This window comes from Semicossyphus pulcher, unplaced genomic scaffold, assembly GCF_022749685.1.
Source record: "Semicossyphus pulcher isolate SPU_LCO1_2020_fin unplaced genomic scaffold, fSemPul1.0.p SCAF_21, whole genome shotgun sequence".
NCBI lineage: Eukaryota > Metazoa > Chordata > Actinopteri > Labriformes > Labridae > Semicossyphus > Semicossyphus pulcher.
The window spans coordinates 18,283,959-18,300,578 of NW_027211695.1; the positions used below are offsets into that span (position 1 = coordinate 18,283,959).

Here is a 16,620-nt window from a genome sequence, read left to right on the forward strand (position 1 = left end):
ACACACACACACACACACACACAACTGCGGTAATAACTAGGTATCCTGTGTAAATAAATAAATATAGAAATATTTATAAACTATACATACACAACACACACAGAAAGAGAGAGAGAGTTTATAATATATATATAATATTATATTAACTCTATACTGATCAATTCGTCCCTTTATAGTCACAATTTGTCTAAAGCATAATACCTACCTACTTTGATCTGACAACACAGAGGAAGCTTTATGGTACTGCCAGTAAAGACATTTTGCAGAATTGCATTTCATTTCCTTGTTAGTTGTGTGAGCAGTCTGTCAAAATCTAGATAAAATCCGACACGCCTTGAATGCAGCATTCCAGCAGGGTTTGGACGTGAGGCGGTAAGTGAAAGAGAAAGTTTGTCTAAGCTCGCGTTTTTACAGCAGAAAGAGACGCTGCTTGTTGGGTTGTTTCGCACGTTTGAGTCTGACAGCAGAAGGTAAGCTCTTATTTTAGATAGATTTGTTTTTGCGATTGATTTATTGTGAAGAATTAATGTCAAACGTAAAATCCTCTGCAGCTTTATACAGCGATTACGCGGACTGACAAAACTGTCCGACGGAAATCAAAATGAGTTACTGGTTTTACAACGTTCCTTCAGGTGAGATTGCCGCTGTTACACTGCTTTATAATCCACCAAATGAGGACAGGTGTGTTATTTACATTATGAACTATCTCCTCCAACAGTTAAGTATAAAGGCTTGCAAAACCAGGGGGCTACTTGTTACCTGAACAGCGTGCTGCAGGTGTTGTTCATGACTGAAGACTTTAGAGAAGCAGTGGAGAGGTTTGTGACTACATGCTCATTTAAAGCCCATGTGAGGACCCAAAAGTTCCTCACAGCAGCTTTAAGTTTATTTGAAGCTCCAGTTGTGTCTCTTCATGACCGCTTTGTCTTAACTTTGCACAGGCACATCAAAGAGAATCCTGGCACTGACTGTATTGATCGTCAGCTTAATAGCTTGTTTGCTGAATTAAACAAAAGAGCAGCGCGCACCGATGGCATCACAACAAAACTGGGCATCAAACGAGGTACGTTAGCACACAGAGCTTTTGAAGCTACCGGACGTTTTAATTTGGGAGTTTCAATTCAGGTGTCATGCTGAAAAATCATGTATTCCTCTCCTGTTTCAGTGTACGAACAGCACGATGCTGTCGAGTACTTTGAGAAGATTTTAAGCCTGACCAGCAATGAGGCATCACAGGTAAAGCAATCAGTACTAAAAAGGAATATGTACGTTAACTTAAAGAGCAGCTCCAGTCATGTTTTAAGACAAAATGCTCTGCTTTAAATAATAAAATGTTTCTGTCATGTAAAATATGTTTAATTACCTTGTAAAAATCCTCCCAAGGCCTCTCCTCCTTCTCCCTCATTACAAAATCACAAATCTGCACAGGCCCCGCCCTACTTAGCTAGCTTGAAATGTAGTAATTAGTAGCAGTAACGTGATCGTTAGTAGTCAGTGGTGAGTTAGCAAAAATGACGATGACGGTTACAGCTGGCTCGCCCATCGCCGGAGTGGTTGCCATAGGTTACACATAATGATATGCATAGCGTCGCCCCGTCCATTAACGGGATTGGCTCCTTAGGTTTGTGACGTCTCAAACCTGCCAGTCTGAAAACGTGTTGTTCAGCCTGTCCTTGGTACACTGCAGTTTAAAAGCAGACAGGCCCAGCCATGATGACTGCTGATGTTGTCCCTGATATGTCTTGTAGCACATGAAGAACACCACATGGAGATGTTTACAAGGTTAAACACTGGAGTTTCCCTGGAGGGGGTCTTTAACAACCAGTCTTTGTATTTTTGTCTTTTTCAGATCTTCCACGGCATGTTGACACACAGGAGTAAATGTTCTGCAGGTCATGAAGGGGCTGACACAGACGCGCTGTTTTGGCATCTTCCTCTTACACTGGTTGATACCAACACTGAATACAGCGTGGTATGAATCTGAATACCTGCACATTTTAAAGCATTTCTGTGAAGCTAAGGGATCTAGTGAACTTGCAGACTAGCATTAGAACAAAAACACTAACACAACTGACCGCACTTCACGATAACATAAAGCTACTAAAAAGATCAAAAACACACAAATTCCCGCCAGGATAGCAACTCCTGATGTCAGAAAACCAAACTCTACTCAGGAAACAAGCGTTTTTTAAATCATTTCCTTTAGAGATAGACCGATATGGTTTTTTCAGAGCCGATACCGATTATTAGTAGTCAAGGAGGCCGATAAACGATATTTGGAGCCGATATTCATTTGCAGTGAAAGTGAAAATACAAACTCCAACACTTAACTTTGTTTAAATGCCTTTAAGCATATGTTTATTAAACAAACAAACAAAAAGCGCAGGGAGTTCCCAGGGTCAGCAGCATCTCTTATAAAGTTAACTGAAAATTTAAATAAATAAATAAATAACTTCCTGAAGTTTTATTAAGTAAATAAAACAAAGTTAAATAAAATTTGCAAAGAAATGAACTGACACACTCAGCAGGTTAAGACACCTTCATGGGGAAGGCGCTGATATCCTGTCAGATTTTAAGACACTTGGTGTATTTCTATCACTCATTTGCCTGATGGTTGGTTGTCTGGTTCTGGTTGCATTAGGTGAATGGCATTGAGGAGTTTTTCCGACCTTCATATTTCAGCGGAGAAAACCAGATGTACTGCGAGCAATGTGATGCCAAATGTGATGCCACCTTTGTGAGTAATGCCAAAACATGTGATCATAAAAATGTAGTATTAAAGGGGAATTCCTCTGTTTATTAAACAGGTCCCTATTTTAACATATTTCAGGGTCTAAATGACAAGGGCCTGTGTCCACTAACGATGTTTTTTGTGCTGGCCACGCCCACAACCTCAATATCAGAGCGCTTCTCACTGGCACTTACTGTTGCTACGTTACGAAAGTTGCATCACTGCACTTCCACTTCCCTTGGTAGTGACTGTTAAAGGAGCAATTCGCCCCAGTAAAAAGCCACTGCCAGTCACAGCTGGTGTTCTCTGTAATCGATAGAAGCAATAATATTTGAAATTGGCGCCATAGCTGTGGAGAAAGTTGTACAAACAGCTCGTGGTGTCGCCCTTTCTACATTCCTACAAATACCCAGAGTGCATTGCGCTTAGGATGCTGAGAACTGAAAACATTGAACTGCTTAAGTATTGTAGAGAAAATGGGCGCTGCCAGCACAAAGAACAGCATTAGTGGACACAGGCCCTTATAGGTATGATTGCTCCAGGCTGTAATGGCTGCAATGTAATGAGTAATGTAAAGTACGTTAAAGGCTCGCATAGTAATTTAAAGTGTCTGACAACATTACCAACAGAATCCATGCCGAGATAAACCTGTTTTTTAAAGGTAAGATTGTTCTTTTTATTCCAGAACCAGATTTTACATCGCTCCTTTCAAAGCCACCAGACTTCATTGATAAAAATAGTAATTTAACCCTGCAGAACATGGGAGTTGCTGGTCTACCGCTGCGTCTACAGATGCGTTTGTTTTTTACTGATGTGTGATTTTGGTGTTTTAAAGTGTAGGCACTGGATCCTATGCAACTAAGTAACAATAAGAATTAGAATTCATTAACTAGGAGCAGTGTCAGAACAGCAACTCCCATGTTATGCTAAAATAGCTGTTTTTGTTAATGGAGTCTGGTGGCTTTGAAGAGAGCGATGTAACAGGTGTTTCTAGCCAAAAAGTAGGATCTCTCCTAACAAAAAGGTATTTTTCTGTAGCATCAGACACTTTGAATAATAATCCATCAGTGGAAAATGAAGCACTTAGTGGACATATGTTGATCATTTGCCTCCAAGTGTAGCAGCCATTACAGCCCATTTCACAGCTGCGGGCTGAAGTAACGTACTATACTATACAATGTAGACCCTTAACTATGTTCAAATCTGGCCTGTGTTGGTGTCCTTAGGGAAATATAACCGCATGATAATAATGATAATATGTTCTGTCATTCAGGAATGTGTAGTAAAGCATCATCCAGAGGTTCTGATGCTGCTGCTGAAGAGGTTTGACCTGGACTACTATTCCATGACTTACTTCAAAATCAACCGCTCTGTCCGTGTTCCCTCCACCCTACAGGTATCAGAGGTATGTATGGACAGTATGTTTCAGAAGGCTATTTAATGACACCAAATGTTTCTTTTTAATTCCCTATTCTTACGCCTGTCATTGCTCCCATCTGCGATCAGAATCAGACGTATGAACTGTACGCATATGTGGAGCATGTTGGAGATCTTAGAAATGGACATTACACTGCAACAATCAAGTCCCAGGAGGATGACAGATGGTATAACTTCAATGATTCCAGTGTCACATTGGTGAGACGGATCTCTTTTGAACTTAAAGTTCAATATTACAATGCAGAAAATCCTCATGACAGATGATGTATCATGTGATGTTTGATTATTCTTTTCACCAACAGCCTGAAAACCAGCCATTCAAGACGGAAACCTTTGAGAGGTTAGTGTGATCTAGTTATTGCCTCGAGTTTGGCAACTTGGTCGCCGCCATTGTTTGTTTTCTGGAGCCAGAAGTGACCGCTGGAGAGAAGCAAGAAATTATCAAAGCTAATCAGCATGTACCCATGGCTAATTCATTAGCCTGCAAATTAGCTAGTTAGTTAGCTAGTTTGTGGGACATAGTGGACTCTTGTACTAAGCAAGTCCACATAACAAGTATGTGATCGCTACTACCCACTGCGTCTTCTCTACAGGCAAAGCCAACAACATACCCGACTTCAATGCGGGAGCCCACACAATTTGACAAACACTGAACGAGCTAACTGGCCAGGTATAGTGAGCCCAGACACCGATACCTGCTTATTAGCGCTAATTTTGAGTAAAAATACACTTAGCGAAACGATTTACCGCATAGCAACTCGTATAATTCGTCTGATACTTGCATGCCAAGGCTTCAAACGGTACCAACAACACAAACACAGCTGAGATATGTAGTTCAGTGACTGATTAAGCTGTGTTGATGTCTAGCTGAAAAGTAGCGGTATCCACTTGTCACTCAAAGGGACCACGCCCCCAAATATGCACCACTTTCAACATTAATACAATTGAAACAAGTCTGTAAACATGTTAAACTCTGCTGTAAAGTTGGACATTTTAACATGGAGCGTAATGGAGCTCGACTCACTTTTGGAGCCAGCCTCTAGTGGCCACACGAGGAACTGCAGTTTTTTGGCACTTCTGTTTTAGCTACTTTCTCAGCTCTGCAGGTTGCTGCTTGGTATATATATTTTTTAACAAGTTTACAGCCGCAAACACAAAGCATGAATTTAGCTGTATTTGAGAATGACCCCACTTTCTTTTCCTATTTCTCTCCTTAGATCCGACAGCGCCTATCTTCTGCTCTACAGGAACAAGACTGGTAAGATGATGAACATCTTTGATGCTTACTTATTAGTCGTGTAAATGAATGTTGCCTGAATTTGTTTTACACCTGCTTTCCAGCGCGCGCTGCAGATCCTTGTTCTCCACAAGACAACAAGGAGGTGTTTACTCCTGAAGGCTCCTCTTCTCCAACCATCGATGACAAATGTCAAGAGGCTGCGAAGCGGAGTGAGGAAGAGGAGGATAAGGATGAGGGGGCTGCAGAATTGACAAAGGTCACTGACATATCTGGAGAACCAGGGATTAAAGACATTACAGTCAATGGTCAGCCCAGGGGAGAAGGGCTGTCACATGACCCTAACTATCATGTAGAGGATCAGGAGAAGGGAGTTGATGCCAGGCAGAGCGTCACATACGATGATCAGGAGTGTGATGAAAAAAGGAATGACGTGTATCAGCAAGGTCAAGAGAAACAAAGAGATGAGGGGGGAATAATAGCAGGTGATGAGGAGGTTAAAGGAGAGAAAGCAGAGGCTGATAACCAGGCAGAAGATGAAAGTCAACGTGAAGAGAGTGTTGATGATCAGGGCGACATCAGCGACATGCCTGGGAGACAAGAACAGTCTCCTTCAGTTTGTGTGGACATGCAGACAGAAATGGAAGTAGGGGATGAAAAGAGAGACAGGGATGGACAGATTGAAGACGATGAACAGACGGAGAAGAGAGGGAAAGGACAGCATCAGGACCATGAAGGATTAGATGATGTCAGACAGGACACGAAAGGAGATCTGGGAGTTAGACAGGAAGTTGGACGAGACTTTGACCCCAAAAGCGTAGACAAACAGGGAGGTGAGAAAAGGACGACAAGAGATTTTAAGGCCGATTCGGGAGTAAAGATTGGAGCAGAGGAGAGTGGAAAGCGTTCTAAGAGTCAAGACGATGTAAGAGTTGGTGATAGGAAACAGAACATGGCTAAAGATCATCAGAAATGGAAACAGAGAAGCTTTAGCAGTTTTGAGCAACATGGAGAGAGGAAAAGGGATGTGGAGAGAGTTTTACAAAGGGGAGAATTATTGATGACAAAACGTCCTGAGGATTCAGACGATGTGAGACAGAAAAGACCACAAATCAGTGCAACACACCCCGCACATATAGAGACTAATGTGGCAGGAAATCAGGAAAAGAGGGGAGATGAAGAACAAACTCGAGACAGGGGCAGCTCTTCTTCTAGACGAGCAGGACGGACAGGAAGCGGAAGAATGACAGAGAGCAGTCAGGGAGAAGTAATGATGAGACGAGATGGAGCTGAATGTGACCAAGATGTGGGAAAATCTTCAAAGAAGTCAGGAGCACTTACAGTGAGGATATATGAGGAGGAAACTAAACATAGTCCAAGTGGTGCTCAAAGAAGCAGTGAGATGAGGGAGATCTCAATAGAAGCTCATCAAGAAGCCCCCCAAGAGGAACGTAAGAGTTCGGTAGGAAGAAAGAAACTAAAGGCTTTAAGAAACTTATTTACCATCCGTCCAAAAAGAGGTGAAAAAAGTTTGTCTGAAGGTTTGGGTAATTTACAAGTTAGCGAGGCATCACAGAAACACGGAGTAAAAAGAGTCATTGAAAATGTACAGGAGGAGAATAAGACAAATCCTTCACAGACCAAAAAGGTGAAAGGAGCACCTGGAACACAAGAGCAGGCAGCTGGAATAAAACATAAGACATGGAAACGCTGGCGAAATAAGCATGGCAAGGATAAGAAAAAAAAGAGGAAAACGATTTCTTGTTTTAATCTTTTAAAGAAAAAACAGACTTCAGATTCAGAATAACGAGGAATCTACACAGGCAGCGTATTTGAAGTGGATTTCTGACACGTGTGTGCCGGGACAGAACCGCTCCAATGTTATTCAGTGCTGCAATCTCCACCAGCTGCGTTTGCTGCGCGGCAGGACGGCGTAATACGCGAGTAATTTTCTGCCTCTCCAGTCGTTTCTTACATCAAGTCAGCAGATGCCCACAACCAAGGAATCCATGTTAAACGATGAGATCTCTTCATTTTGACTAACTTCGATTTCAGTTTCCTTTTGAAGTTACTGATCGGCCAGATGAGCAGGCAAGACTAATTTAAAAGAGCGATGAATATGTACATTTCCTCAACATCTGGGTAAACCAGTCCTGTTAATTCATCCTCATTTGACTCCTACATAAATACAGAATTTAAGCACAAATAGTCTGTCTCATGTTTTGACCTACAGAGGCTCATATTTATAGAACTGAAGAAGCCTTTGGATGAGAGGTGAAACATCTTTGAGATTAAGCTTAAAATTACAAGTTGTCTTCTTCTTTCCGGCACACGGCACGCTTTTTGGCATCACTGCCACCCCCTACTCATGGCCTGAAATCGCAACTAACTTTGAGACTCTTTGCTGTAGTCACAGCCGGTGTAGATTGCAAAATAGCTGCTGCTGTGAGCTCGTTCCTCTGACACTACAGTGTCCGTGTAGATTCCCAGTAAGATGAAAGAATGCAAGATTCATTGAGGATGATGCGAATTGTAGTTTTTGTTAGAACTACATGTCATAGTTTCTAATTGATGCTGATTCAGTTCACTTTACTTTACTAGGCAGTTAGTGTTCAGCTGGAGCACACGTGTCCAAATAGCATTTACTGACTGTCTCCATGTGTTAAAATTAATGTAATCTAATATGTGTGTTTTATTAACCGGTGTTTTACATGATTACAATTTTGTTTGGATGACTTCTTTTTCTTTTAACCTTTGTATGATTTGTATGAGTCTGGCGGTGATTAAAAATTACACATTGGACATGTGAAATAATAATAAAGAACAAAATAACAACTGATGTTGTGCAAAGTCTTTAATCATGAAACTGGAGCGATTACCTCACACACAAATACCTCAAAACAGTCAGTCAGTCTGTGTTGCTGTTTTCACTTTCACTCTCTTACACAGTTACGAGAATTCACATGACATGTCAGCAATCAGGGTTTGCCTCTGCATCATTTCATTGGATTGTAATAAGGCCAAAGCTATAAGGGTTCAATGACACTCTTATTTTGGCTCTTTGGTATTTGAAATTCGAATAAGCAATGAGTGTTACAAACATCCATCCATTCATTATCTATACCGCTTATCCTGTACAGGGTCGCCGGAGCTGTCATTGGGCCAGAAGCAGGGTACACCTACAATTCTGTGTGTGAGTTACACGAGACAGTTTTGACGTCCATTTTTTATGGTTGATTTTTGAAGTCAGTTTTTGACCTACATTTTTGACCTACATTTTTGACCTAGATTTTCGACATCAGTGCGGGACTTGTGTCAATGTCCGTTTTTGACCTTGATTTTCGCCGTCAGTACCTGACCTGTGTCGACGTCCGTTTTTGAGGTAGATTTTTGACCTCGATTTTTAACGTCTGTTTTTGAGGTAGATTTTGACTTCAGTTTTTGACCTCGATTTTTGCCGTCAGTACCTGACCTTTTTTTTTTTTAAATTTATTTATTTATTTATTTTATTAAGGCTGATTCATTGACAAACATTAAGGCAGAAAACGATAATACATTCCTCTTAACATACAAGGCACATTAGAATAGGAGAGAAGAAGATATAACATATAAAATAATAACATGATAGAAAATAGAAATTAAATACATAAAATCATAAAATAATTTATAAAAGTAAAATAAATAAAATACAGTATAATACTTCTACATTCTTCCAGTTGCATTAGAGGTCCTCAAATATTTTCCGTTCTTCATAAGCTCTGAGAAGAGACATTGCATGTTTTCTTTTCATTAGTCTTAAAGCACTGAGATGATTGTTCACAAGGTCCCTTTTGAAGACAGAGAAAAGGGGTTTCACTTTCCTCCATTTGGATGCGTGGATGAAAAACTTGGCCAGGAGTATCAGGTTGTTCAATATCAAGTCACTGTCAATGTCCTTCATGTTAATACCAAACACAATATTATTCCTTGTGAGAGGAGCAAGTAGTTGGATTTTGGTTGACAGCCAGTCCTGTAAATCCTCCCAGAATGTCACAGAGCACATACAGTGGAAAAACATGTGATCTGCACTTTCAATTTCAGTATCACAGAAGCTACAGTTATTGAGGGTCAGTACCTGACCTGTGTCGACGTCCGTTTTTGAGGTCGATTTTTGACTTCCGTTTTTGACCTAGATTTTTAGGCGACTGGACAGGACAAACATCTTTAATATAGTTAGAAAATAAACACACTGGTCTTAACAGTACACTCTTAGTAATAGGCAAGCATAACACAGGCAGATGTGATTAGTGTAGGCAAAAGGAGACAACATGTCATGATGTATTGTGATAATATAAAGAAGAAAGTGTATGACGGTATTTTTATTTATTTTTTAGATATAAGGTAAATATTAGCTATTTGATCCACACTCCATACCAGTTGGTGGCGGTAATGCACCAAAACGTTGCTTGCCAAACGCCAAAAAAAAACAAGAAGAAGAAGAAGGCGAAGCCGAAGTCGAATATTGACTTCTTACGCTTTCCGTAGCAGGTTAATATTCCAACATGGCTGCCATCAGGAGCGGGGTGACTCCGGGTTGCCTGGCAAGATGTTTCCTCAGGCAGACTGGAAAACCGAGAAGAGGCAGTCACCCTCTTTCAGACATTCTGAACCATGTAGGTCTTCTCCACATTTTGACATCTGAAACTTTATCCGTGCTTCTGAAACAAGGACGCAAACAGCGATTTTGCCAAGCTAACTCGCTAGCCGGCTAGCATCCTCGCTGCGTAGAAGTGCATGCCTTCTGTGTGACTTTGACAGGAGCAGCCTCACTTGTAAAGAGAGTTCTCAGCTGTTTAGTACAGCTGACATGTCACCGGTCTTTAAACAAGAACAACACAGGCAATGTAGCTAAAAGCACTGAGACACGTGCACTTGTTTACAAGGAGTTTTTCGAATATAATCAAAGTATACCTGTGTGGTCCTCAGGCTAGCAGGCTCTGTTAGCAGATGCTAGCTATGTCAACAACTACATCACAACAACTTATTCTTAGGGGCTAGTTGTGTAAATCTGAATTACCTAACTAGTTCTATAGTCTTATCTAATATATAGATTATATTTTTACAGCCAAGATTATAAAACTAATTTCTGAAAGTTCACATCCTTACCAAGTGTCAAACTCTCTGTCCCTCTGCTTGGCAAACAGCGGTTGCTCCAGAAGTCCCGTCTGCACACAGTGTTTGAGTGTCGCAGTCCTGCTGCCAGGTCTCTGCTCGGCTGCAGGCACCATGGGAAGATCCTTTGGGTGAACGCCGTGGCAGTCAGACACAACAGCTCACAGGTGAGTTTGCATACAGGTGTTGTCGTCTAATGGCAATCCTCTAACACATTTGTAGATTTAGGTTGATGATATGGTTGCATGTCTTTGCTGAGTTATCCACCTTAGGGGCGCTGTTGTAGATAAAATGATGGGTCCAGTGTGATAGCGGAAATACGCTAGTTACTGCGTTTTATCGACAACAGCGGTTCTTTCTAAATAAGTGATTACAACTTTTTTCTTTAAACAAATTAACTGGCTTTACTAAGATGTCTTTGCGGAGCTGTGGCTGTGGCTGTACCGACAACCAGACGGAGCTAAATCTGTGGGTTGATCAACAGTGTTTCGAACATGCACTGAGTACTAAAAGGGATTGTTCCTGTGACCAGCGGTGCAGTTTATCGCCTGTGGCTGAAAAACCTGAACTTAAAGAGACCACCGAAAACATAAATATCCCCGTCTTTCCCTGTCTGACTGCATTCTCAACCTACGCGAGTAAATCGTCCGTTATAAAACACCCTCAGCGATGACATCAAAGCACAAATCAGCCGACATGTTCACCTTCCGCAGGATTGCAGCTGCGTAAGGCTCAGGCTAGGCTCTAATGTCTGCTTTGAGATACATGAGTTTGTGTCCCACCTCCTTTAAAAAAACCGTGACCGACCTTTAAGGATGGGTACCGAGATCTGGTATTATTAACCGGCACCAGGGGCTGAATTATGAAATACCGCAGTATTGATAAACTTCTGATGTTTTTGGTTCTGCTGTCGGTACTGGAGAAATTAAGACAATGACTGTCCTGCTTATTATTGCTCCAAAAACCTTATCCTGCACATTTAATGTCACCATTAAGATTAAGACATGATTGTGTATGAGCCTGAGCATAAGGGGCGGCGGCAGCTCTCTCTCACACACGCTACAGCACACACGCAGACGCGTGCGCACAAAAGAGATCCTGCTGGTGACGATGGCGGAGAGAATTAACTTTTAAAAGTGCGGTTACGCTTCACCAGAGTCGATGCCGACGATGCTCGTTGCCACTTAACGCTTGTAAGGGCGGAAACACCAGCGATCAGTCCAAACAGCTGTCTGAAGTAGGGATAGACCGATTATCGGCCGGGCCGATTATCGGCGCTGATATTAGGCATTTTGACGCATATCGGCATCAGCCTTTTTTTTTTTTTTTTTTTAATTTAATTTTTTTTTTTTTTATCCGACGGCTGATAAGAGATCAATTTAAAACTGGGTTATTTTGGCTCTGATGCATATGCCTAAAGGCATTTAAACAAAGTTAAGTGTTGGAGTTTGTATTATTCAAAATTTTGACGCCAATATTTTCACTTTTGCTGCAAATGAATATCGGCTTCAAATATCGGTTATCGGCCTCCTTGACTACTAAAAATCGGTATCGGTATCGGCCCTGAAAAAACCATATCGGTCTATCTCTAGTCTGAAGAGCCCCGCCCACTACCAGCCAGCTAAATGTGTTTTATATTTCCATCCTCACAACTGTTCTGATCTGTTCTGAACATCAGCTGTGAATAATTCTTTATTTTACATTTCAGAAACTAAAGCTTAAATCTTTATTCTGTTCTTAATTTTTTTTCGTTTTTCTCTTAGAAATAAAAAAAAAGAACCGTTAAGAATACCGTTAAAGTACCGGATCGTTAAGCAGTATCGATAAGAGGAGTAATACCGTTAAAATATTTACGATCCCCATCCCTACCGACCTTGTTGCTGTGGAAGTACTGGTAGAGCTTTTCAGAGCTTTTCAGATTGTTCATAGCTTCAGTAAAGCACAGTCAATGAAGTAGCTAAATATGCTAGTGTACGTTGTCTGAGGTTGACCTCCCATCACTCGATAGTAGAAGGCAGCGGTGTGATAATATGATCCCGTTTGAGGTCTAAAAGTTTGTGTTTTATCCCCCAATCGCTTCAGAAAAGAGGATTAGCGTTAGCCGTTAGCATGGAAAACACCGGTTCCGTCTCAGTGACAGAAGCAGCGGCGGAAGTCGCGCTCATAATTCATGCCAAGGATCATGGGGGCATCTGAAGTTGATCGAATCATGTTGAACAGCTGATCTAATCTTACACTTGCACCATGTTGATTTTGATGCTGCTATTTCCAGATCCCGCCTGAGGGAGGGAGCACGGCAGCTCCAGTGATGGACAGCCTCTCCGTCTCTCTGCCGGCCGACCCCGCCCGCATCATTGCACAGCCAATCACAGAGCAGGTGTGTGAGACTACATTTCATTAAAACTATTCAACACTTTTTTTTTTTTTTACCTTTTAATCTAAATTCCATTTCGTTGATATTTTCAGATCCCAGCACCAGTAGTGGACGTCTCCCCTCCAGTCCTGGCTTCCCCCCCTGAGCTCGTGTCTGCAGACCCCTCCCTTGTTTTAACGCAGCAGGCGTCCGACGTTGCACCGACTGCAGTGGAGGTCCTGCAGGCTGCGACCACAGAGACGAGCTTAGCAGAGCTGGGATTGGCCGGGCACACACCAGTAGGGCTGATCCAGAACATGTTGGAGTTCATGCACGTGGATCTGGGTTTGCCTTGGTGGGGGGCCATCGTCGTGGGTAAGTACAGATATACATTGATTTCAAGCGATTCAGTCAAAGTGTTGCCTGTTACCTTTGTAATTGTCGTCTGCTTCCCTGTTTCTATTTCTTTCTCGTCGTCGTACAGGAACGGTGTTGGCTCGTCTGGCCGTGTTTCCGGTCATAGTGAAGGGCCAGAGGGAGGCAGCCAAGCTCAACAACGTTCTCCCTGAGATGACCAAACTCACCAACAGGATGAACGAGGCCAAACAGAGTGGAAACAAATTTGATTGTAAAGTTTTGCTTTGCGTTCGTCCTTTCAGTTGAAATTCAGACATAACTCTTCATCTTGTAACGAGCCGTTGTTTGCGTCTCGCAGTTGCCAAAGCCTACTCTGACCTGAACTTGTTCCAGAAGAAGCACGACGTGAATCCTCTCCGTGGCTTCCTGGTGCCTTTAGTGCAGGTCAGTTCTTCTCTGTTCATACTGTTTTACTTTCATGTTGTGCGGCGCTCTGACAGCAGTCATGTAACTGTTGGCTTTAAGCTCGCCCTCAATCTCAACTTTGCAACGAATAAAAACAAAACGTCTATCTAATTTATCAACTTGAACGCATGCCTGTGTCTGATGAACATATTGTGTAGTTTAGGTTCTGTCCTTTACTAGCATTTTACTATTATCTCAGCAGTAGCTGTTCCTTTTTATGGCCACTAGGTGGCGCCAAATATAACAAAGCTGAGGACTTTGAGATGATGTGGCACCTTCCGACAAATGAATACACAAATGTTGATGATATGAAAAACTGTCGTTTTCCTCCAAGTAATAAAAACAGTTCAAAACAATAAAAGTTGCATTATGATGAAATCACTGATCCGTCTGCTCTCGCAGGCGCCAGTGTTCGTCTCCTTCTTCATCGCGCTGAGGAAGATGGCCTACCTGCCGGTGCCCAGCTTGCAGACAGGAGGCATGCTCTGGTTTCTGGACCTGACGGCTGCAGATCCTTTTTACATCCTGCCTTTTGCCGTCACTGGAACCATGTTCTTCATCCTGGAGGTGAGACGGATCTTACCCAACCCGTCAGAGATAATATCGGTGAGAGAGACACCTGGTGTTATCTTGGTATAAACCTTTTTCTCTTGTAGCTGGGTGCAGAGTCTGGTATCGACAACCCCAACCTGCGAGCCATGAAGACCGTGTTCAGGGTCATGCCCTTCGTCATCCTCCCCCTCACTATCAACTTCCCCACGGTCAGTCGATCGTTCGCTCACTTTAGTTTCAGGAAGTACATCTTCACATCATAAACCTGCTTACACTCAGCGTTTAAAATCCTTTCTCCTCTCAGGCCGTGTTCACCTACTGGCTGACCTCGAACTGCTTCTCCCTCGGTCAAGTCGCCCTGCTCAGACACCCCCTGGTCAGAGACAGGTTGGGGATCCCCGAGAGGATCAAACACCCGGCCTCCGCCATGCCCCAAAACGACGGCTTAATCGAGAGCATGAAGAAAGGTTGGTATCTTGACGTTCATGTGATGGGGCACATTTCATGGACGGATATTTGCTGTTCATTCACCTTCTGCTTTGTTCCTCAGGTTGGAAAAACGCTCAGCTGGCGCAGCAGCTGGAAGAGAGAGACAGGAGAATAAAAAACCACCTGGACCTCGCTGCTAAAGGTCGGTGTCACCACGACGTCATCAGCTTCACAGCAACAGACTTTTTAGTCCTTGTTAGGATTCATTTCAGCAGAGTGCCGCTGAGAGACGGCTGCACGTAGAGATTGGTGAATGGTTTACAGTGTATAATATTATCCCTATAATTATTCAGGATCTATATATTTAATAATAATAGTTCTATAGTGCTCAGCTGATCAAATATTTAATGGACAGATTCATTGCTTCAGTGTTTTAAAAAGCACCTTCTGGTTGTCTTAATCCTTCATGACGCTAAACTCAGTATCTGCAGCTTTTGGACTGTTGGTCGGTCGATCTACGTAGACTGTGTTTTGTGGAGCAATCAGATATTTAATGATTAGAAATAAGATTTTTAGATTAATCGATAAGGAGAGTAATCTTTATCAGCCATTCTGTGTCGGACAAACATGTTTCGTTAACCTTTTTTTAAATGTTTTAACGAAAAGAAGACAATCAGGGCTCTAGTGGCAACTTACAATAAAAACCTCAGGACATGAAGTTTCTGACTCGTGCTTTCAAAAAAGGCAAACTTATATATAATCCAAAGAGGAAACAAGATCGATGTAAAATGAAACAATCAGATGATTCATTCCACAAAAACAAACAGTTCTCGTCACTATAAATGTCGTCTACAAGTTGCCCGTTACTATATATCTGACAGTCTGAAAAATGTTGCTCCCCGTCCTGCTCGGTTGAATACCTTCTCCCCGAGAGCCCACATGGCACTTTACTACAATTAGCTGCACTTTATGACCGCAGGTCAGATGAAGGGAGCGTTATTAATCTGCTTGATAAACACAAATAATATCGATTTGAGATAAAGATCAAATATTGCTGAAAGATACAAATTAAAGACTTAATTATTCAAATGCGACACAATCTGTTTTCTCTGTGTCTCTAACGAGGGCATTTGTCAGATGTTGGTATGACAAAGGCAACATTTGAGGTCTCCGTTCTTTTTGAGCTTTCTCACTGTGTAAAACACAACCTGAACACTAGGGGGAGCTGTTTGCCCTGATGTGTTTATATCTAATTAGGAACACTGCACATGTGTGAAATGATCACATTCCCCTAACGTCTTCCCTTCATTTCTCTCTGCAGGTCCACTGAGGCAGACTTTTACCCACAATCCCCTTCAGCAGAATGCAGCATCTGATAAAAACAAACCTGCTGTTGAAAAGGCGAGGCCCTGGAAGGACATTTGATAGATCAGACTGGCTGATCGCTCGACAGAATCATGAATTATGTACATATTTATGGACGGAAGTGAGAGGACGGGGTGGGAGACGGTTGTTGTTATGTATTATTCTAATTAAAATGTCAAATCTGCCTCGAACAACCAAAAAACTTTCTGTGTCTGTTTTTAATTGTATCACAGCAAGCTGTCAATCAATTAAAATATTTAATCGCGATTAATCGCATGGTTGTCCAAAGTTAACTCGCGATTAATCGCAAATGAATGGCACATTTTTTTACCTGTAGTAAATGTACCTTAAAGAGATATTTTTCAAGTTTCTAAATGGGAATGAACAAATGTGCTTCCTTTATGCAAATGCATGTTTATTATTACTGCAACATTCCAAAACAATTACAAATACTGTCCAGAATATTCAGAATAACCTCAAAGGTACTGCATGCTCAAAAAATATGCTGAAAGCAGACGGCATATTGACCTGAATGTAGCTTTC

The 16,620-nt window shown here is 41.9% G+C and overlaps 2 protein-coding genes across 2 annotated transcripts; both read left to right on the top strand.

The window, feature by feature from the left end:
• Positions 1-413: 413 nt before the first annotated feature.
• On the top strand, positions 414-8,244 carry LOC138600362 (uncharacterized). The gene is made up of 12 exons (XM_069671736.1): positions 414-470; positions 552-632; positions 719-818; positions 942-1,063; positions 1,166-1,236; positions 1,850-1,972; positions 2,642-2,737; positions 4,005-4,136; positions 4,238-4,366; positions 4,471-4,508; positions 5,386-5,426; positions 5,510-8,244. Exons 2-12 carry the CDS (start codon positions 602-604, stop codon positions 7,210-7,212), a joined length of 2,586 nt encoding a protein of 861 aa, XP_069527837.1. The 5' UTR covers positions 414-470; positions 552-601; the 3' UTR covers positions 7,213-8,244.
• A 1,702-nt stretch (positions 8,245-9,946) lies between these two features.
• oxa1l (OXA1L mitochondrial inner membrane protein) lies at positions 9,947-16,267 on the top strand. The gene is made up of 11 exons (XM_069672392.1): positions 9,947-10,057; positions 10,589-10,723; positions 12,829-12,933; positions 13,023-13,284; positions 13,394-13,537; positions 13,625-13,710; positions 14,134-14,298; positions 14,388-14,492; positions 14,588-14,750; positions 14,834-14,914; positions 16,034-16,267. The coding sequence occupies exons 1-11, from the start codon at positions 9,947-9,949 to the stop codon at positions 16,135-16,137; spliced, it is 1,461 nt and encodes a 486-aa protein (XP_069528493.1). The 3' UTR covers positions 16,138-16,267.
• The last annotated feature ends 353 nt before the right edge of the window (positions 16,268-16,620 follow it).